General features: G+C 50.7%; 1 protein-coding gene across 1 annotated transcript; it reads left to right on the top strand.

The window, feature by feature from the left end:
* The first annotated feature begins 998 nt into the window (after positions 1-998).
* Positions 999-19240, top strand: LOC138763387 (phosphatidylinositol 4,5-bisphosphate 3-kinase catalytic subunit gamma isoform-like). Its single transcript, XM_069937464.1, has 11 exons — positions 999-1122; positions 2229-4215; positions 4938-5003; positions 6046-6271; positions 7292-7386; positions 8014-8160; positions 10485-10575; positions 12985-13115; positions 13542-13653; positions 15953-16110; positions 16858-19240. Exons 2-11 carry the CDS (start codon positions 2263-2265, stop codon positions 17119-17121), a joined length of 3243 nt encoding a protein of 1080 aa, XP_069793565.1. The 5' UTR covers positions 999-1122; positions 2229-2262; the 3' UTR covers positions 17122-19240.
* Positions 19241-23242: the final 4002 nt, after the last annotated feature.

Here is a 23242-nt window from a genome sequence, read left to right as displayed (position 1 = left end):
TAGTGTAAAGAGCACAATTTACAAGTATTGGATTGTAATGAAAAGGAAGATCAATGAGCACCAAGTAAGGGCAGCACAAGAGCACTGTAGTTGGATTCATTGAGAAGCCTGATGGCTGTGGCGAAGAAACCATCTGTAAGTTGAGATCAGAATTTATTGTCATGTGCACAAGGTCAATGTTCAGATGCACTGACTTTCTTCCTTGCTGCAGCCACACAGATATGTAAGATACACCAACTACAGCAGTATAAATTAAATTACTATAATGTGCCAAGTCAGAGAAAGAAATAATAAATATTTACAGTTGCAGTTAGTGCAACAAAAAAGTGACATTTCAGTGGTGTAGACAGATCTTTGGGTGGTCCCAGAGTACTTCATGGTTAGCATTAGGGTAGTATGGGGAGGTTCAAGAGCCTGACAGCTGTTGGATAAAATCTGTTCTTGAACCTAGAAGTGCTGGCCTTTAGGATTCTGTACTTTCTCCCTGAAGGTAGCAGTGAGAAGAGGTTGTGACCAGGATGATGGGGGTCCTTCATGATACTGGCTGACTTCCTGATGCAGCACCTCACACTGATGTCAGCAATGAACGGGAGATGGCTGCATGTGATGGACTTGGACAGGTTTATATAATCTGCCCTTTTCCCTGTGGCATTCCTATCCAGATGAGACTAGGTCTGGTGCCATCTCTGGTGTGGCACTGAAGACCACTTCAGCCTGACATGGGAAGGAGAAACCACAGGAGCAGAAGCCCTCACCTGGGGCAGAGCTTTAAGTCTAGTTCTCAGGTATTACAGGCAGTTGGATCCCAGATGGAAGGGAGAGTGAAGTACTGAGATTTAATCACTGCCTTGTGCTGGCAAACTGGTGGAAGTCGAATGGGGAAATGCAGAATAACAACAACACCTGGACTGATGGAACAATCTCTGCACAAACACCAACCCAGCACCTGACACACATTGCTACCCAGCCCACTTCTCTGCTCACTGGCAGCCTGAGGCGATACTGGATTCTGGGGAAGTGCTGTGATCTCTAGTTCCGACAGTGAGAGAGACAGCAGCAGATGTGATCCTCACCAGCACAGGCCTGTGCTCACTCTGATTTATTCAGCTGTTCTTCAGCCAGGTACGTGGTGCAGAATGATCTGCTCTGAGCAGCACCCACCATGCAGGGCACCCCACACTGTTAAAAACCCTTTGATTTCAGTACTAATCTGAAGCCAGTGGTTACTGCCCCTCCCTGCCCTCTCCTGAGAAGATGGGGATGAGCCTCCTCCTTGAGCCATTGCTGTCCCTCTGGTGAAGGCGCTGCCATAGTGCTGGTGGGGAGGGAGGCCCAGGGGTTTGACCCAGAGATGGTGAAGGACTGGTAATAGATTTCCATGTCAGGACAGTATGTGATCTGTAGGGGAACCTGTGGGTGGTGGTCTTCCCTTTGCTGATGGGTTTGAAGGGGGAGGTGGGATCAGAGAGAGATGGGTTCTGGATGGGGTAGGGATCCGGGAGGGGAGGGCTCAGGGTGGGGTGGTTCCAGGGGGAGGAAGGTTCAGGTTCAGGGTTGGCTGGACGGAGAGATGGATTCAGGGGGTTGGTTAGGGATGGTTGGTTGTGGGTGGGGGGTGAGTTCAGGAGTAACTAGGGTGAGGAACTGGTGCATTGTGTAGGCATTACCCATTGAGATCACAGTGGGGCGGGAGTGGAAGAGGAAGGGAGTAATGGAGGATAAGTAGGAAGGAGGTCAGAGAGGGGTGGGATAATATGGGGAAGGAGCGAGAGGGAAGGGAAAGGAGAGGGAGGGGTGTGGTGACGGAGGGATGGGGAAGGGGAGGTTGAAGGGAACAAAGGAGGGTTGGGGCAGGGGAATGGTGGAGGAATTGGGGAGGGATAGGGGAAGAGGAGGGTGGGGGAAAGTGGGTGAGTGTAGAGAGTTTAGGGGAGGGTGGGGGCTGAACAACCCCAGGTAGTGTTGGTGGATATCGTGACACTCACCCACCTGTGGATGCTGCTCCATCACAGTTCTGATTAATGGATCTGATCTCGAACTACTCTTCTGTACCAGCCCTGAGAGTCGGTGTTGGGATGGTGCAGAGGGAGCATCACTCTGTGTCTGACCCTGAGATGTGAGGGTCAAATGCTCCAGGCCTGTCCTCACCCTGCTATCCGTACAAGCCAGGGGTGGGTGGGGGAAAATTGCTCGATTGCTGCTAAACTTTCTCTCCTCCTTCCCTGCAGGGTAGACATTGAGCAGCGTGAGCTGGTGGTGTACATGGAAGACCGTGGACCAGTGATGGATGAGGAGGACCATGGGCCAGTGGTGGACATGGAGGAGTGTGGGCCAGTGGTGAATGAGGAGGACTGTGGGCCAGTGGTGGACAAGGAGGAACGTGGAATGGTGGTAAACATGGAAGAACATGGACTGGTGGCAGATGAGGAGGAGCGTGGCCTGGTGGTAGATAAGGACAGAGAGCCAGACACCATGAGACCTCTCACAAACCGCGGCACCCTGCTCCTCACCTGTGCCCTGCCTACACCCTGCCCGATAGATGGGCAGAGTGAAGTGGTCACCCTGGAGCTGCCAGTCAGTGGCACGGTGAGGTCACTCCGTCTGCTTGCCTGGATGAAAGCAGCCAACAAAAGCTGCAGCCCTGGCACCTACCAGCAGAGCAGCCCTGACGCCTTCCGTCTGTTCTACTGCCAGGGACCCACCTGGTATGAGATCTTCGATGATAACCAGCCCCTGCTCATGCTGGATGCGCTGAGCTACTGGAGGGCTCTGGGCTTGGAGAAGGGCCTCATCTACATGGAGCTCAGACCTGAGGAGGCACAGAGCGGCCTGAGCACACTGATCGGCCTAGATCTTCAGGCCAGCGTGACCAGTCTGCAAAGCGAGCTAAACTCAGCCCGCAGGAGGCTGGCCGCAGTCAGGCAAGCGGAGATCCTGCACCGTGATAGCATGGCCTATGCTATGGAGCCTTGCCTGGACTCCAGCCCTCTCTCCGAGGCTCTGCTGGCCCAAGCCACCAAGCCGCTGGTAGTGGCCATCCATCATGGGTGCAGCTACAGGAAGATGAAGGTCAGTGCCTCGCACACTCCAGACCAGGTGGTCCAGGCCTATGCCCAGAAGGTGGCAGAGAGGGGTGCAGCCTTGGCCGAGGGACTGGTGCTGAAGGTGTGCAGCCGTGAGGAGTACCTAACATGGAACCAGCCGCTACTCCACTTCTCCTGGGTCCGCCACTGCCTCAAGAACAAGGAGGAGCTGCGCCTGGTGCTTGTGAGGCCGCCAGCTGTGGAAGATGATGAGGTGACCATCCCGGACTGGCCACTGGTGGACGAGGGCTTGGGCCTCGCTACTGGGCCCCTGTGGGGGATAGGCAGCGAGGAGGAGGTCAGGGTGCTCTCGCTGTGGGACTGTGCCCACCCCTTCCGCGTCAAGCTGCTGGGCCTGGACTTCCCCACCGTGCCGGTCCGGAACCCGTCCCATGTGTGCATCAAGGCCTCGGTGCTCCACGGCACCCGTGTCCTGTCCTCCGTGACCTCGCTGCCCAAACCTCTGGCTCAGGAGGTCCTGTGGAACACCTGGCTGGACTTCCCGCTGCTGGTGAGGGACCTGCCATGGGGTTGCAGGCTCAGTCTGTCAGTGTACAGCACCGAGGAGCTGGAGCTGCAGGGCAAGGGCAGGCCCCTGCATTTGGTCAGCCTACTGCTGATCGACCACCATTGGCTGCTGCGGCAGGGGCACTGCCTGCTCCACATGTGGCCCTGCCCCAGCCCCAATGAGGCTCAGCTGTCCCACCGCCTGGACCAGCTCTCCTGCAAGAACAACCCCGAGCTGGAGAACTCAGCTGCCATCTGCATTGTGCTCGACACCTACAGGTGCCCAGTGGCCTTACCAAAGAGCTCGGCCCCCGGCAGGCATCAGCCACACGGAGAATGGGAAATTCCACAACAGAAGCTGCTGAAGGGATTCCGGGAGCAGTGCGGCCGCTACAGCCAGTCGCTGCCCACTTTTCTGGGCTCAGTGTGCTGGGCCAACTGGCAAGCGGTGCAGGAAGTGCACTGGCTGCTGCAGAGCTGGGAGCCCCAGGAGCTGGACTTGGCTGTGGCCCTGCAGCTGCTGGAAGCCAGCTTTGGAGACCAGGGGGTGCGCTCACTGGCTGTGCGGCGGCTGGAGGCTCTGGGCACTGAGCAGCTGCTCCAGTACCTGTTGCAACTGGTGCAGGTGAGGGTCAGGCAGCACCAGGACCGTGACTGACTCCCACCCACCCCCAGTCCCCAGCTTCACTTCCCTTCTATTAACCCCCACCCCCTGGCTTCACCCCCCCTCCAAACCCCTGGCTTCAACCCCCCCCCCAGACTCTGGCCACCCCCCAACCTCCCAGCTTCAGCCACCTCCCACCCCCCTACCCTGGCTACAGGCCTCCCACCCCCCCCCAAGCTTCATTCCCCCAACCCCATAGCTTCACCCCCCTTCCCCCCCTTCCCCCCCCCACTCCAGCCACCCCTTTCAACCTCCCAGCTTCATCCCCTCCCACCCTCAGGACAGGCCTATCCCCAGCACCTGCTCGTCCTCGCCCCTGCCCTACATCCCCTCACCCACCCCCTTGCCCTAGGCACTTACGCCTGCCCTACACCCCCTCCTCCTGCTCCCACAGCACACCCCATTCTTCGCCCTCTCCTCACCCCTCTCTACTCCCTTACACTCTGCCCATCCACCCCTCCACTCTCGCTCTCCTCCCCTCTCATGCCCTAGCCCTCTTCACACCCAGTCCTTACCTCCCATCCTGGATGGAGGCTTCAATTGGCCAGAATCACCTCCCACTGGCCCATCGTGAGGCCCAAAACCAGCTATCCCCTGACCTAAGGGAGAAGATGATATGCTGGTGGACTAGCAGAAGACACATGGTCTGAACAACTTCATAGCATTGTCTGTTTGCACTCCAGGCCCTGAAGTTCGAGCCATATCACGACAGCAGCTTGGCAAGGTTCCTGATTGGTCGTGCGCTGAAGGTGAGTGGTAACTAGGGCAGGCTGCAGACTGCACCAATGGGTGCCCATTCCCCCACGCTCCACCCACAGGTCTCCCCTCCCCCACACACTGCACCCACAGGTCTCCCATTCCCCTCTCACTGCATCCATTGGTCCCAGTCCCATGAATACTAAACCAACTGTGCCCTCACCCCCACAAGGGTGCTCCCACTCCCACACACTGCCAGGGTCCCATCACTCCCCACCATTGTCTTTGTGCATTTTCCAAACGTGATGGCTGGGGACAAGTATCATGACTGCACTCTCGTATTCCAGTGATGTGTTAGAATTCCTGGCAGCAGGGGTCATTAAGTTCACTGGGCCAGCATGACTCCTGAAGGGCCCGGGTCTTTTGGAAGACGTATCTGACATATTTATGAAAAACAAACACACAAGACCACTTTATAAAACAATAGTCCACAACAGGAGAGGGCAAGTCTCATGTTGAAGTTGTGCTAACTCGGTCCTCCTCAGAGCACACCATCTCGTATTCCCCATGTCAAAAAGTGAGTCCGAGATGTGAGTTCTTTATCCAGACGATAAACAGAAATCCCCAGATGTTTCACGAGCTGACTCCCTGGCAATTCACCAGTCTCCCAAACGCTTCAAAGGTGAGGCCAAGTTTCCCAGGTCTTCAGGACATCACTGAAAAGTCATCAACAACTGACCACTAAGCTAATTAGTGATGAACCGGCAGTGGAGTCACCAATGTTAAACTTTTAATGAGCAAATTAGGCAAATGAAAGTAGTTTCACAGTGGAATAAATCCAACCTGGCAGACTGCCAACTAATTCCTTGAACCTCATAGTTGGAGACAGCAGAACTTAACTCATCAGCAGCTGCACCCACAGTGTGACCCTTCCTCACAACTACCCCTCCCACTGCCCTCAGCCCTCCCTGGGAATGGGTCCTGACTGTGGGCTCAACCTATGCATTGTCCATGTCGCTGCCTCTGAGATCTGGGACCATCGAGCAATTATATAGTTTCTCCATTGAATTAGCACTTCCTTCGTCTCTCCTGCAGAGTAAGAGGATTGGCCATTTCTTCTTCTGGTACTGTCGCAGCGAGGTGATGAGCTCGCCCCTGTTCTCCGACCGATATGCCGTGGTCCTAGAGGCCTATCTGATGGGGTGTGGCCGTGCCATGCTGGAGAGCTTCCAGCAACAGGTTCATCTGGTCACCACCCTCAGCCGCGTGGCCACCAGCATCAAGTCGGCCATCCCTGAGAAGGGTGACATCCCCCCCAATGGTCAGCCTTCCCCTCACACGGTTTTGGGAAGCAATGTTGGAGGGGGTGCAGGGGAGATTCTCCAGGATGTTGCTGAGACTGGGGGGGGGGGGGGGGGGGGACTGAGTTACAGGGAGATGTTGGACAGATTGGGTCTTCATTCCCTGGAGCATCAGAGGCTGAGGGGAGACATTGCACAGGCGATGACTCTGGAACTGAAGGGTGTAGGTGAGTGGGGAGCAGGTAAGGGGGAGCTAGGGAGGTGGTCCTCAGGCAGTGATCCATACCTGAAACAGGATGCAAGAGGAAGCTGTAGAAGTGGGTGCAATTACAGCATTCAGAGTCAGATTACTGGGTTGGAAGGATAAGAAATTTACAGGGTTATAGGTGTAGGGGTGGAATAGTTTTTTGTGGAGTAGATTTATATAGGTCAGCACAATGTCTTGGGCTGAAGGGCCTACACTGCTGTAATGCTCTATGGACCAAATACAAGCAGATGGGGCTTGTCCAGGATGCTATCTGGATCACCGCAGATGAGTTGGGCTGAAGGGCTTGTTTGTAGCGGAAAGGGTTGCTGAGGAAGCAGGGGTGAGGGAAGAAGGGTGGGCATTGAAGGTGAGAGCAGAGGAGATGTGGGGAAGGGGTGGGAAATAGAATGAGTGTGGAAGGGAGGGTGTGGGGGGAATGGGTGGGAGTGGAAGAGAGGTGGAAGGGAGTGGGTGTGGAGGAGGAGATAGAGGGGAACCATGGTTGTCAAGGAGGGGAGGGTGTCGAGGAGGGAGGGTGTCAATGAAGTGGATGAGAGGGGAGGGTGTTGAGGAGCATAAATAGAGGGGAGGAGAGTGGGTGGAGGTGGGGGTAGATGCAAATGTGGAAAGGGGAGCGGCATTGGGTAGAGGCATGGGGAAGGGGAGAGGTGGGGTGGGGAGTGGGTGGAGGAGAGAAGGTATTGGAGGAAAGACAGGTAGAGAGTGGAGGAGGAGATGTGGGAAGGGAGGCTGGGAGGCTGAAGCTCCCCACCAACACCTCTGTCCATTGCAGCTGCCACTCTGCTGCAGGAACTCCTGCAGAGGGAGGACTTACCCGAGGAGTTTGTCACTCCATACGACCCACACATCCGGGCCGGTCGCATCCTGGTGAGTAGGGGCTAACACTGTGGGGTGGGGTGGTGTTGGGTGGCACTCTGGGAGGGAGCTCTTCACTGTGGGTGGGAGCTCTGTGGGGGTGGGGGCAGTTCTGAGGGAGTTCTCAATGTGGGAGACACAGTGAGGTAGTTCCTCTGTAGACGGCAGTGTGAGAGAGCTCCTCAGTATGGGAGGCACAGTGAGGGAGCTCCTCAGTTTGGGAGGCATGGTGAGGGAGCACCTCAGTGTGGGAGGTACAGTGAGGGAGCTCCTCAATATGGGAGGCATGGTGAGAGAGCTCCTCAGTATGGGAGGCACAGTGACGGAGCTCCTCAGTGTGGGAGGCACAGTGAAGGAACTCCTCAGCATGGGAGGCACAGTGAGGGAGCTCCTTAGTGTGGGAGGCATGGTGAGGGAGCTCCTCAGTTTGGGAGGGATGCTGAGGGAGCATCTCCGATAGTAAATTCCCACCCTCATCTCCATCTTCCTATCTGTGCCCTGTCTTATTCCAGTCACCCATCTCAGAGATCTGGGTGTTGACACCGCCCCTCTCTGACCTGCAAAGTTTAGAGTGATTCCCGGGAATGGGTCAGGGCATGAAGGGCACCGTCTAATTGGCATGCTGCTGCCCCTCCACAGCTCGATCGCTGTAAGGTTATGGCCTCGAAGAAGAAACCCCTTTGGTTGGAGTTTACCTGCCCTGACCCCACCGGGGCACCCTGCCAACCGATCGGCATCATCTTCAAACATGGTGATGACCTGCGCCAGGACATGCTCATCCTCCAGGTACGTCTATGTGGACACCACTCGAACACCTGCATCTGCGACCCCTAGCTCTGGCTGAAGTTCCAGGTAAACCTGCAGGAGAGGGGGGATGTCGGCATGAGGGATCAAGTGAGGACAGGAAGAATGGGAGGGGATGGGGAAGAAGGGAATAGTGAGACTGAAATAGGAACATAACATATATACACCAGCACTGGTCAGCATGGCCTCAGTGTTTTCTCCACCTCAATGCCCTCCTCTCCTGGGACTGTTCCTGGTTTTGCATTCCTTTTACACCCATGTACACAGTCCCTGGGAGGAGGTTTCGGCTCATCGAGGGCTGAAGGACCTGTATTGTGTTGTAGTGTTCTATGTCTCCATAGCCTTATATATTAGAATGGATGAATCCTCGCCCCTTGTGGGAACAGTGAAGGGTGTCCACTTAAACGAGAGATGCGGAGGAATTTCTTCAGCAGAGGGTGGAAAATCTGTTGAATTTGTTGCCCCTAGTGGCTGTGGAGGCGAGGTCATTGGGTGTGCTTAAGTTAGAGATTGTTAGGTTCTTCTTTAATCAGAGCATCAAAAGTTATGGGGAAAAGGCCGGACAAAATGGGGCTGAGTGGGAAAATGTATTGGCTCATGATTAAATGGCAGGGGCAGACTTGATGGGCTGAAGAGCGTATTTCTGCTCAATTATCCTATGGTCTAACATGGGGAAGAAGCTGTGGAGACCTTGCTGAGATACTGATATCATCTCCAGCCTCAGGTGAAGTGCTGGGACACTGGAGGGAGTGATGTTGTGTTGTTATTTAAAAAGGACGGCAAGGCGGGGAACAACAGCCTAGTGTGAATGGTTGGGAAATTGCTGGAGGGGATTCTGAAGGATAGGATCCAACGACATTGGAGAGCCTGGGACTGATTGCAGGGAGTCAGTGTGGATTCGTGTGTGGTAGGTCATGTCTCACGAATCTGGCGAAGAGGATTGATGAGGACAGAGAAATCAATGTTGCTTACATATAGACTTTAGCAAAGCCATGACAAGGTCCCACAGGGAAGTTGATCATTAGTGATCAAGATGAGCTAGCCCAATGGATCCTAAACTTGCTCAGCGGAAGGATACAGAGGGTAGTGTTGGACCGATGCATTCCTGATTGGACGCCTGTGACCAGTGGTGTTCCTCAAAGTGGGGTTGGGTCCACCGTTTTTCATCCATATTATCGATTTGGATGGCAAGGTAATTAAATTTGAAGATAACACCAGCATTGGTGGGGCAGTGGTCAGTGAGGAAGGATATCGAAGTTTACATAGAATCTAGATCAATTGGGAAAATGGGCCAAGGAGTGGCAAATGGAATTTAATGCTGACAAGTGTGAGCTGTTACGCTTTGGGAAGACAAACCAGGGCAGGACTTGCATAGTGAATGGTAGGGCCCTGGATTGCTGCTGAGCAGAGTTCCTTGAAAATGAAGGTGCTTTGGTATGTTTTTATTCATCAGATGGGATATAGAGTACAGATGTTGGGACCTCATGATTCAGCTGTACAAGGCACTGGTGGGACCACACAGTACTGTGCATTGTTCTAGTCGCCCAGCTATGGGAATAACATCAATAGATGAGAAAAGATGTATAGGAGATTCACCAGAATGTTGTCAGGTCTGGAGGAGTTGAGTTACAGAGAGAGGTTAGATTGGCAGGGTCTTTATTCCCTAGAGCAAAAAAGAAAGAAGTTTATAAAATCATGAGGAACATGGATAAAGTGAAACTTCAGAGTCTTTTTCCCACGGTAGATGATTCGAGAACTGGGGCACATTAGTTTAAGGTGAGAGGGGAAAGATTTAAGAGAGGCCTATGGGCAACTTTTTCACATTTGGAGATGGGTATGGGCAGGAAGGTTTGGAAGGTTCTGGACCAAATGCAGGTGTATGGGACCAGCCCGGAAGGCCTGGTGGTTGGCATGGACGAGTTGGGCCAAGGGGCCTGTTCTGAGCTGTCTGACTGTGGATCTGACTCTGCACCTAAGTGGAGAGCAGCATGTTCAGTGAAGGAAGCCGTCACAGTCTACACCTGACCTTGGAGTCAGTGCTGCAGGAGATATGATGGCTTCACGACCCCACTGCCTGTATTACACCCCTTGCCCTTTGCCTGTGCTTCACCCTCTGCCCTTTGCTTACACTCCCAGAGGGGAGCATCTCTAAATCCTGGCACCTCAAAGGGAGGTTGAGGGCAGGATCAGTTTCTTGTCTTCTCACTCCCTCCCACTGTCCCACATTCCACCCCCACCCCCCCACCCCTCCCCACTGTCCAACAGCCCTTTACATGTATTACTGACTTTTGCTCTCTGACTCACAGACTCTGGTGATAATGAATTCCATCTGGCAGGAGAACTCACTCAATCTGAACCTGATTCCTTACGGCTGCATCGCCACTGGATACAACATTGGTAATATTCTTTCCCTCTCTCTTGCATCTGAGGACCTTTTGTGTTTCCTAAAGCAAATTTGAGAGATGCATGTTGTGGTGCACTGTGATGCAGGAAGCAGGCACAAAACACAGAACGACTGTACTACAGGCTTTAATCCACTTAAAATCTTGTATACCAGTTTCAGTCTTGATGGTTCCACGTGTGACTGGCCCAGGAGGGGCCGGCTCAAGGTCTATATCCAGGTTGGTTGATTGACAGCTGGCCAGGGGGAGTCAGTTCCCAGGCAGTCTTCCTGCAGGTACAAAGGTCGCCCCCTGCAGTAGGCTGATAGTTGTATCACTACATACACACCCTTCTTAAACTAAGTCCTGCAGGGGCGGATGTGAAATGGCGCCAGATTGTATCTTCTAAGTTTAGGCAGACCGGCGGCCATCAGTGCCTCTGAGACCATCGCAAGGTTGTCTCCTGGTCAAAGTTCGGCAAGGGCGGGTTTGCCTGAGGGTCAGCTGGGCCCAGGATGGCCGGGGCATGCGGCAGTATAGGTGGGATGGTGTCTGGCACTGAGGGGGTGGCTGGGCGGGTCTGGTCCACGAGGAGTGGGCCCCTCTGGAGAGGCGGAGGAAGGAGATTGGCTTCTGGTGAATCCTGGGTGGGCTAAGGGCACCTGTAGTGGTGAGGTTGGGTGGGGTACTCGTGGTATTAGGGGGGTGGGGCCCCTGCTGGTGCCAGATCCCTGGTTGAGATGGCGTCCTCACGCCCATTGGGGTACCTGATATAGGTGTAGTTTGGGTTCGAATGGAGAAGGAGCACCTTCTCGACCGGGTGGGGTCAGTTGTGGGTCCACACGTGTTTGCGGAGGAGTACCAGTCTCAGAGACAGGAGCCATGTTGGGAGGGATACCCCAGTCGCCGATTTCCTAGAGAATGAGAAAATAAGGGTTCTGAATGGTAGCCGTGCACAAGAGTGACGGTATGGTGTGGAATGCCCCAGGGAGGTCTCTTGCCAGTAATTAACGGACCAGCCTTTCGACCTCAGGGCCAGGAGGACTACCTTCCAGGTGACTCAATTTTCACGCTCCACCTGCCTGTTGCCCTTGGGGTTGTAGCTAGTCGTGTGACTAGCTGCAATGCCTCACGCTATCAGGTACTGGTGCAGCTCCTCACTCATAAAGCCAGACCCCCGATCACTGGATGAATGCTGGGTATCCAAACATGGTAAAGATCTGCATCAATGCCTTGATAACGGTGGCTGTGGAGGTATCAGGGCAAAGGATGGAGAAGGGAAAATGGGAGTATTCATCTAAGACTGAGAGGAAGTAGACGTTCTTGTTCGTGGAAGGCAGGGGGCCCTTTAAGTCAATGCTGAGCTGTTCGAAGGGCCGAGTGACCTTGACTACCAATATTGAATCCTGTTTACTTCCCCAACATGAATACCGAGCGTCTGAAACTTCCTGACTAACCTCCCATTGGGAACTTTGTCAAAAGCCTTCCTGAAGTCCTTGTAGACAATATCCACAGCCTTCATGAACTTTCCTGATAACCTTTCAACATGATCTATCACACACAATGCCATGCTGACTATCCGTAATCATTCCCTGGCTATCCAAATACTTGTAGATCCGATGTGTTAGGACACCTTCCAATAATTTACCTTCTATTGACTTCAGGCTCACCGGCTGATAATTTTCTTGTCAATGCCTCCTCACTGCAGTGCCTGGACCCTCTCCCTGCCTTGCCCTGTCGCTTCCTGTCAGGGTACAGCTCCTTCACACTGATGGAACCCATCGCAAGCCATTCAGTTCAAGGGTCATCTATAGGGTTACACTCAATGGAATTTAGATGAATGAGAGGAGATCTCAGTGAAATGTATAAAACTTTGTCAGGCCTATTCTGGTGAGATGCAGGAAGAATGTTTCAGTTGTTGGAGAAGTCCAGTAAAAGGTATCACAGACTAAGGATAAGGGGGAAGCCATTTAGAACTGAGATACGGAGACATTTCACTCAGAGTTGTAAACTTGTTTGATACCTGACCACTGGAGGTTGTTGAGGCAGTTCAGATGCAGATATAACTGCTTGATCCCACCTGCACTGGAGCAGATGTTGCTGCCAGATCTCTCTTGTGCTGGTGCAAGTAAACTGTGCATGGACCTAGGCATTTCCCTGCCATGGGAAGGGATTGCCTGTGTTCCATGTCCTCTCAGCTCTGCCCCTCACACCATCTCCTTGAGAAGGTACTGCACCACTCCCTACCCTCTGACCCAGATGCACCCTGTCACATGCTGTCTGCTGCTTACCTTCCCTGCAGCTTGGAGGGGGATTTCAATTGCCGAGGAGATGGGGGAGGGTGCCTGCCACAGAAGCCAGGGTATGGATGGGGTAATGCTGTGGTGAAGCTCTCCATCGGTCACGCTCTCTGTGTGTGGTCCAGGGATTATCCAGGCAGTGCAGAATGCAGTGACCATCGCAGCTATGCAACGGATGAAGGGCGGCAATGGAGGGGCCTTCAAGAACGATGCGCTACATGACTGGCTGAGGGCCAAGCTACCAGTGGAGGAAGTGGTGAGACCCCCGACCCCTGCAGACTCGGACCCTCTGACCCCTCTCCCTCGAAACCCCCACAGACCCTCTCCCTCTGACCTCCTCCTGGACCCTCTCCTCTGTCCCTGGACCCCATTCCTCCAACCCACTCTGGACTTTGGACCTCTCCCTCCAACACCCTGGACCCTCTCCCTCTCACTCCAGCCAGATCCCCACCAAACTTTTTCTCCAACCCTTGGTCCCTCGACCTCCGTACCCCAGACTCTCCATCCCTTTTCTCTCTGACCCCTGAACTCTCACACCCTGCGACCCTTGTTTTCTCTCAGACCTTCCCACATTCCCTCAAACTCCTCCTCCCTCAGCCCCTTGTTCCCTCTCCGTGGGTCAGTGGGGTCTGGGGATTACTCGTGCCTCAGTCTGACCTGACTGACCACCTCTGCTGTCCAGTATTACCATGCGATGGAGACCTTTGTCACGTCGTGCGCAGGTTACTGCGTGGCTACCTATGTTCTGGGCATCGGTGACCGCCACAACGACAACATCATGATAACAGAGCAAGGTATGATCCCTGAACCCCTGCACTATCACGTCAGGTATAGATTGTCCAGCCACTTCCATTGATTTCCGCCTTTGTTCTCTACCCTTGGACCTCGTAGATCTGAACCTGGAATGCTCCAATGAATCCCATCATCCACACTCTATCCAGATGAGATTTCCAATCCAGAGAAAGCTCCCAACATTTTATCTTGGATTAGGTTGCAGTTAAACTTGGGAAGACCACCCTCAATGCTCCAGGGTCTTATAGCCCCTCGGTTGAACCCTGTGGTATCACCAAGTGCCTATCTCAACAGTGAGCTCTGCGAGGATCTATAGCCATGTGATAGACTACCTGAAAAAGATGACTCGACTTCTGGGATCCTGCCACCTCTGGTGAGGCAGTTGGTGGATACTCATCACTCCCAGAGAGAGGGAACCAACCAACCTAATAGGGGTTGAGGAGGAAATAGGCAGAGGTTCAGGGAGAGAATCTCAGGCTGAGACCATGAGGAACGGATGGCAGGTTCCTTCTCATGAGGGAGGTTCAAGAAGTGGAAGGATTAACATAGATTTTGTAGTCAATTCTACCCAAGTTACAGTTCTTTACTCTGACAGATTATATGCAAATTCCTAGTTACTGGGATGTGAAACCTTGTTCCATCTCATTGAACACCAACATTATCAGATTTGTCACCTGACAACAGGCCATGATATCACTGATTCATCTCAGCTCCCACCCGGCGAAAAAGGGTTTGGGCAGAAATGGCCTTACCACTGATGTCATAAAACAAGGATCAGGCCTCAACCCCACCCCTCTCAACCACCACAAGGCCACTCACCATCAGTGGGTTCTGATTCATGGGTTGATTGATGGCTGAGTTGTTTGGTTGTTACGCCATGGGTTTGGTGGTGGGTTGGTGAGTTTGTTGGTGAGTTTATTCGTGGTTTTGTGAGTTTATTGATCACATAGAAAAGTGAAGGTGAGGTGAGACCACACTAGGAGTTTTGGGTGGAGTTCTGGTTGTCCAGCTACATAAAGGTATGCAGAGAGATTCACTGAAACTGGAGGGGTCACATTATAGGGAGAGGTTGGATAGGGTGGGGTTTCATTCCCTGGAGTGTAGAAGGCTGAATGGTAAACTTATGGAGGTTTATGAAATATTGAGGGGCATGGATAAAGTGAATGAACACAGTCTATTCCCAGGGTGGATGGTTCTAGAACTAGGGAGCATCAGTTTAAATTGAGAGGGGAAGCATTTAAAAAGGACTTAAGGGTAAACATTTTCACTCAGAGAGTGGTCTCTACCTGGAATGAGCTGCCAGAGGAAGCTGTGGAATTGGGCACAATTACAGCATTCAGAAAAGGGTACGGTTATGGGTAGAAAAAAAATGAATGGGCAGATTATTTTCTAAATGGGGAGAAAATTGAATTTATTCAGATGCAAAGGGTCCTGGGAATCTCATGCAGAATATTAGGTTAGTTGTCTGGTGGTGAGGAAGGCAAATATTCTATAGAATAGAAGATCAGGGAATAATGTTGAGGCTTTCTAAAGCACAGATGAGACCTCTCTTGGTGTATTGTGAGCAGTTTTAGGCTCCTTGTTTAAGAAAGGATATGCTGACATTAGAGATGATTCAGAGGAGGTTCACAAGGATGATTCCAGGAATAGAAGGGTCATCATATGAGGAGCAATTGACAGATCTTGGCCTGTTCTCATTGGAATTTAAGAGAATGAGGTGGGATCTTACTGAAACATTTTGAATGTTGAAAGGCATGTACAGAGTATATGTAGAAAGATTGTTTCCCATGGTGAGAAGAGTCTAGGACAAATTTAGGATTGAAAGGTATCCACTTAGAAGAGGGATGTAGAGGAACTTCTTAAGCCAGGCCATAGTAAACTATGGAATTTGTTGCCACAACTAGTTGTGGAGGCCAGATCATTGGGTGTATTTAAGGCAAAGATTGATAAATTCTTGATGACCCAGGGCATCAAAAGTTATGGAGCAAAGGCTGGGCAGTGGGGCTGAGTGGGAAAATGGATCAGCACATGATTAAATGGTGAGGTAGACTCAATGGGCTGAATAGCCTATTTCTGCTCCTATGGTCATGGAGACATTTGGCCAAATCTATGGATAGAAAGGGTTAAAAGGATATGGATCAAATGCAGGCAAATGGGATTAATCCAGAATGCCAACGGGGTCAGCATAAATAAATTGGGCCAAGGGGCCTGTTCCCTGCTGTATGAATCTCTGAGACATCCTGGAAGACATACAAAAGCAGGAGGCTGTGTTTTTTTCCCCCTTTGTTCCTCTTTCCACAGGGAATTTATTCCACATCGACTTTGGTCACATTCTGGGGAACAGGAAGCGGATTCTGGGGGTGAACAGGGAGCAGGTGCCCTTCGTCCTGACTCCAGATTTCCTGTTTGTGATGGGACGGGTGAACAGGAAACCCAGCCTGTACTTTCAGCGGTTCAAGGTGAGATGCCGCATAGGATGGTGGGGTATCAATAAGAATAAGATTTACGAGGATGTTGCTGGGACTTGGGGAGCTGAGTTACAGGAAAGGTTAAACAGGTTAGGACTTTATACCCAGCGTTGGAGAATGAAGGGAGATTTGAGGGGTATAGAAAGGGGTCCAGGCTTTTTCCACTGAGGTTAGATGAGACAAGAACTCGAGTACATGGGTTAAGGGTGAAAGGTGAAGTTTAGGGGGAACATTAGGGGGAACCTCACAGAGAGTAGTGAGAGTGTGGAACAAGCTGCCAGCTGAAGAGGTGAATGCAGCCAAAGTTTGACATTTAAGAGGAAATTTATGGATGGGAGGCTTATGGAAAGTGAAATCAATGGGACTGGGCAGAAGACTAGTTTGGCACAGACTAAGTGGGCCGATGTCTGTTTCTGTGTTGTAGTGTTCTATAAATGGGCCTTCCACAGAGACCCACTCTCCTGATAATCCAGGCTTCCCTTATCTGTCACTCTTGGAGGCTTTATGGACAAGCGTATGTGGGGTCAAATGCTAGGGGAACAGTCAGTGAATGGAAGGACACTTAAAAGCATTCATGTGCAGATGGATCTTGGGGAACAGGTCCAATGCAACCAAATTATTCTTATAACTGACTGGATATTCTCTGTCAACATCTGAGCCACTGTGAGCTGCATTTTATCTGCAGCACCACAGTTGTTGTCATCACGCACACTGTAACCTCTGACCTCTGGTTCCCAGGACACCTGTATTCAGGCATATCTGAGCCTCCGGGCCCACGCCCCACTACTGATCAACCTCTTCTCTCTGATGCTCCTGACTGGGATTCCAGAACTGAGCTGCGCTGAGGACATTGCCTACCTGCAAGAAGCACTGATGGTGGGGAGCGATGAACAGGCAGCCCGCGAGCATTTCCTGAACCTGATTGGTATCTGCGAGAGCCTGGGCTGGACTGTGCAGGCGAGCTGGTGGATTCACATGTTCATGGGAATTAAACAGGCCTAGGGGCAGTGACACAGGTGCGCAACTTCTCGCAGGAGGGAGATAACACACCACAGGCTGGGGCGACAACAAAGTGCAGCAGGGGTGGACAGCAGTGCAGGACAGGCAGACAGCGTGACACTGGGACAGCACATTGAAGGATACACATCACAGGACAGGAGAACAATGCATGGCTGGACAGATAGACATCACAGGACAATGACCATTCACCACATCGATGCACCTCATAATTTTATAACTCTCTACAAGGTCCCCGCTCTGCATCCTACGCTCCAGGGAGAACAATCTCAGACTATCCAGGCTCCCCTTATAAATGAAGACCTCCAGCCCTGAGAACACTATGGTGAAAATGTTCTGCACCCTTTCCAGCTTAATGACATCATCCTACGGCTGGACGACAAGAACTGTACACAATATCAAAGTGTGGCCTGCCCAATGTCCTGTTCATCCGTAACGTCATCTCAGATCAATGAAGCCAAACTTATTATTTGCCAGCTTCACTATCTATCCGCCTGTGTCCCACTGCCAGGGAACTTCATACCTGTACCCCTGGTCCCTCTCTCCTACTCACTGAAGTAAATTGAATGAATGAGATGCATCTCTCAGTGCTGGGAGATTGAGGGTAATGAGGTGCTGGGAGATTGAGGGTAATGAGAGAGAGCTGTGTGGTGGGATCAAATCTAAATGAACAGCCATCATAGTATTAAATACCAGTACAAGCTTGACAGATTAAATGGCCAATATCTGATGTTTTTGTAGATGTTGGATGGTGCATGACTGGTGAACAAAGAGTTTTCAGCACTTCCTTGATTTAATTAATCATTACTTTGAATCCAAGGATAGGATAGTGTAGTTGTCATGGCAAACAAGGGGAAGGAGAAGAGAGTGAAAGAACACAGAGTCAGTCAAACAACTGGGAAGAGAGGCAAGACCAGGGAAAGGGATTCTACCAGAGAGGTAATAGCTTCCTCAATCATGGGCATGGGGTTAATTTGATTAATTAAAGGGTTGCCTGGGCTTTGTGGTTGACTCTGTCTCTGATCCAATGTCAGCGAAGGCGTTGGGACCCTGTCAATCCGTTGGAAACTTGCCATCCCAATGGGAATACCATTGGAATTAAGGCAGGCGTGGAATGAACAGTCACCTAGTCGCACAGTTTGAAAACAGGCCCTTCGCCCAACTTGCCCTCGCTGGTCAAAATGTTCCACCCACACTAATCCCAGCTGGCCGCATTTGGTCTGAATCCGTTCTATCAACGTATCCGTCCAGTTTTATTTTCTGAAACATTACAATAGTGCATGCCTCAACCACTTCCAGTGCATTCCTCAGCTTCCTGATAAATCTCCTCCCCCACCCCCCAACCCCATCATAAATGGGTTCTTTGGTTTCCGATTCCCCTATACTGGGCAAAAGACTCCAATCCATTCCCCTCAAGATATTGTTGGGAAGGAAGGTCAGAGGGATTCCTATTCCATGGAGGCTTCACTATCCATCTCCTGGAGTCAACAATAGTGGTTCTTATAAGGCACAGACTAAATATCAGGAACAACTCTGGGCTCTCTCCACCAATCCTCACAGGGATAGAGGTAAGCAGCAAGTTTGGCTCCATCTTCAGGTGACTAAAGAAAAGATCTGTCTCTCTAGACAACCTTTCTCCAGCTCTGGACATCCTATTCCTTGAGAGTTTATGAGCTACTACCATGATACAAGGAGCTTGGGATCAGTTTGTGCATGCAACGAGGATAATGTATGGACCATTTGTGGGAACATCTCAGACCCCCACACTCACCTGTTCAACATCTCCATCACAGGCAGTTCCTGGATCATGCCCCAGTGTGTCAGAGGCAGTCCTTCACTCCGGATTAGGTTCTCCCTTCAACCCTTATGATTTAAGGAGAAAAATATTGGGATGGAGATGTGCATTGGAATAGTTGGGCCAAATGCGATGAGCTCAGGCTGGATATCATGCAGAATAGACTTTTTCACTGTATCTTGGGAGATGTGACAATAAACAATTCAATCCAACTCTTGGTTGGGCCTGTTTCTGTCTGAACAGTTCTATTGCTCAATCTTTTAAACATTTACCCATCCCCAAATTAAATGTGTCCAACAAAGCACTCACCACCCCCTTTCAGGAACAGAGAACTCCAAAGATTCTATCCCTCAGAGAGAAGATATTTCTGCACAGACTAGATGGGCTGAAGCACCTATTGCGGTGCTGTAATGCTCGATGGTACAAACCTCCATTTTAATTGACCAGCTGTTTTTTTTTTTGTAGATGTGTATCTCGTTGTCCTAACTCTCCTACTAGTTAAAACATCTGAACATCTATCCTATCAGCCTCCTCAGGATCTTGCACATTTGACTAAGATCGCCCCTTATGCTTCTAAACTCTAAGGAATGCAGACCCAAACTCCAGCTGCTCCTGGTAGGTCAGCTCTTTCATCCCCAGAATTAGCCTGGTGAACTTCTATCAATTGTCTCCAATGTCACCATCTCCTTTCCTGGAGAAGGGAGGCAGAACTGTGCCAAGTTCTAGTTGTGGCCTCATCAACACCCTGTTTTTAAATCCCAAGTCCTTTGCATTAAAGGCTTTAGTGTAGTCTCCAGGTTTTGATTGGCAACCCTTCACTGGCTGAGGCATTGGGTCAAGTGGACCCAGGTTGGTGATGCAAAGACATTGGGGGTCAGGGATGGGGGAAAATGTCATAGATAATGGGGTGGATGGTCTCATGGCGAGATTTGGTTGGCAGACCACCGAACCCTCATCCAGTGCTCGGCTGAACTTCCCACCAGCATTGACAGAGCACCTTCCCCAGAAGAACAGCAGAGGTTCAAGTAGGCACCTCACCTTCAACCTCCAGAGAGGCAGGTAGGACAGTCATTGATGTCATCAATGCCTTGCCATTGATGCCTAGATCCTATAATAGAGTTTATAGTCATACACAGTGTAAAATGTACATATGCACCGAAATTACTGTTTGCTACTTTTGAACAGATTCTTCGAAAGAAAAGCTATAACAATATAGTGTATTTCAAGTGAATTAAAAAGAGACAATAATAATTACAAAAAAATAGATAATAAATGCTCACATTAATCCTAGTGCCAAAAAGTGGCTTGCAATACCCTGATTATTGTAATAAGGGCAGGTTCAAGATCCTGATAGTTGCTGGAAAAAAATTGTTGAAGCTAGAGGTGCTGGTAAGGTAGCAGTGAGAAGAGATTGTGAACCAGGGTGATGGGAGACCTTTATGCCTTCTTAAGATAGCGCTTCACAAATATGTCCACAATGGACAGGAGGTTGGAGTCTGATTATGTTAGCTACCTTCTGTGTTGCTGGGTAAATCAACTAAATAATTTACTGAATAAATTAACAAAATTTCTGTATGTACATTCAATAATTAGAGAAAACTCTGAGGCTGTTATAAAACCCAACAGGCTCATGGTTATCCTTCCAGATGCGGAACTGGAGCTTGTATCTGATCTGGGCTGGCCACAGTTCATTCACAGACAAATTATAGGAAAGATATAAACAAAATAGAGAGAGTGCAGAGAAGGTTCACGAGAATGTTGACAGGATTTCAAGGTTTGAGTTACCAGGGAAAGGTTGTGCAGACTAGGGCTTTTTTCTCTGGAGCATAGAAGATTGAGGGGGGACTTGATAGAGGTGTTTAAGATTTTAAAAGGGACAGACAAAGTAAATGTGGATAGGCTTTTTCAATTAAGAGTGGGGGAGATTCAAACTAGAGGGCATGGTTTAAGATTGAAGGGGGAAAATTACAAGGGGAACATGAGGGGAAATTTCTTTACGCAAAGGGTGGTGGGGATGTGGAATGAGCTTCCGGCAGACGTGGTCGAGGCGGGATCATTGGTTACATTTAAGGATAGACTGGATAGTTACATGGAGAGGAGAGGACTGGAGGGGTATGGACCGGGTGCTGGTCAGTGGGACTAGGAGGGTGGGGATTTGTTACGGCATGGACTAGTAGGGCCGAACTGGCCTGTTCTGTGCTGTAAGTGGTTATATGGTTATATGACCAAGGCAGAGGTGTGGACAGAATCCGTGAAGGTGATCCACGCCTGTCGTACTGCCAAAGGATCAGACCGCAGACCAACTCCTTCAAAGGTAACCCCAATGCCAACCAGGCTCATTGTTAAGAAATTGCAGATGCTGGAACCTTCAGCAGTAAACTGGTGGAGGGGCTCAATGGGCCAGGCAGAATCTGTGGGGAGAGATGATCAGTCAATGTTTTGGGTTGGGATGCTTGATGAAGTGTGAACCCTCTGAGGAGCTGGTCCCATTACCAACGATGAAGACTATGGGAACTGGCACCATCCTAAAGTTTACAGACCATGTAAACTTGTCACATCCCATCCCCAATGTATTTCAGAGTGAAATCTTTTCTCTGTCCTGTCTGTGTCTGGCTGTTCGTGTTTGTCCAGGGGTGATACAGCAGTATATTACTGTCGTGCGTTGCAGGGATACGTTTCAGTTTCACAACAGGATTCAAGTCATGGAGGTGGTGCAGGCCATTTGGCCTGCATGGCCATGCCAACCACTAATTCCATTAGCTTATATTAGATCCTTGTCCATAACTGCCTTGCCTATTTAAGTATCTCTCTGAATGCTTCTTGACCGCAGTGACTGTATCTGATTCTACCACCTCCAGCAGTAAGTTCCAGATATCCACCACTCTCTTCCCTCAGAACCCTTTTGAATCTCGCTCTCACCTGAAACCTACAGTATCTTGTTTCTGATCACCCTCCCATGAGGAAAGGTCTCTGACATTATCTACTCCTCTTGGTGTCTTGTACACCTCTCTCAGGTCCCCCCTCAGCCTCATTCACTCCAGGGAGAATGTCTAGCCTCCCCCCCCCGCCTCCCATTAATTAGAGTCGTCCAGTCCAGGCAACATACTGGTGAGTCTCTGCACTCTCGGCCTTGCAACCTCCTCCTTTGGTGACCAGGACAGCGTGCAATACTCAATGTGCAGTCTAACCTGTATTTAAATTTTAAAATTTGGACACACAGCATAGTTACAGACCTTATAACCTGAGCAACTGGGGGAAACCCACGCAGACATGGAGAGAACATACAAATTCCTTACATACAGCACAGGATTCAAACCTGGGTAGCTGGCATTAACCACACCGCCCCTTTGTCAAAGATGCAACATAACAGCCCAACTTTTATACTCGGTGCCAAAACTGATGAAGGCAGTGTGCAGTACACCTTCTTCGCCACTTCACCATCCTGTCCACTCTGGAACTAAGTCTCACTCTTCAACAACATTAATGGGTGCCCTGTCAATGAATGCATGTCCTCCAGGACCTTATATGAATGTGGTCACTGGAGTATATTACAGAGGTGATTTAGGAACATATGACCAGAAGTATTACGGGAGTATATTCCAGTTTATTACAGGGTTACAAGTCCATCGCTTGCTGGAAGCTCAGATGATGGGGGACAACAGTATGTTTCGTGAAGCAGGTCATTCTCCAGAGAAAGCTGTGGGTCAGGCTTCTCATTCCAAATGCCTGGCAGAAGAGCCCAACCAATTGGAGTACTCAGCTGAAGAGCCCAACCAATTGGGGCCATTGGCAGAAGAGAATGAACAATTGGAGCCCTTGGTAGACAAGACTAACAAACTGGGACCTACAGTAGAAGAGACAGACCAGTTGGGAACCTTAGCACAGGAGCCTGACCAATGGGGTGCCAGGGCAAAGGAACCAAACCAATTGGCGCACTTAGTAGAGGATCATCGCTGGCCATTGGAGCTTGACAATGAACCTGAGTACAAGCAGCAGCTCTACAGGCAAGTCCCGGCCTTTGTGGAACCCATGGACAGCCCCTGACCTCTTGGTGGCACCAGGTTCTATATTACCCTCGTAAATAAATTCTGTATTACTCCCCCCCCCCAACACCAAGTTCTACATTAAACCCTTGTCACCAGGTTCTATATTTCCCCCGTAAATAAATTCTACATTACCCCCACCTCCAACACCAGGTTCGACATTAACCCCATGTCACCAGGTTCTACGTTACACCCCCCATCACCAAGTTCTACATTACACCCCCCCATCACCAGGTTCTACATTAATCCCCCCCATCATTAGGTTCTA

The sequence above is a fragment of the Narcine bancroftii genome, chromosome 5, assembly GCF_036971445.1.
Source record: "Narcine bancroftii isolate sNarBan1 chromosome 5, sNarBan1.hap1, whole genome shotgun sequence".
NCBI classification, from domain to species: Eukaryota; Metazoa; Chordata; class Chondrichthyes; order Torpediniformes; family Narcinidae; genus Narcine; species Narcine bancroftii.
Note: the sequence above shows the minus strand (reverse complement) of the source record. Positions and strands in the feature narration are given on the sequence as shown.

Excerpts from the sequence above, each read along its gene's own strand:
- LOC138763387 (XM_069937464.1), top strand. The coding sequence starts at position 2,263 with ATGGAAGACCGTGGACCAGTGATGGATGAGGAGGACCATGGGCCAGTG. Across the intron at positions 13,116-13,541 it reads AGCTACCAGTGGAGGAAGTG|TATTACCATGCGATGGAGAC; the intron begins GTGAGACCCCCG and ends TCTGCTGTCCAG. Across the intron at positions 16,111-16,857 it reads TGTACTTTCAGCGGTTCAAG|GACACCTGTATTCAGGCATA; the intron begins GTGAGATGCCGC and ends TCTGGTTCCCAG.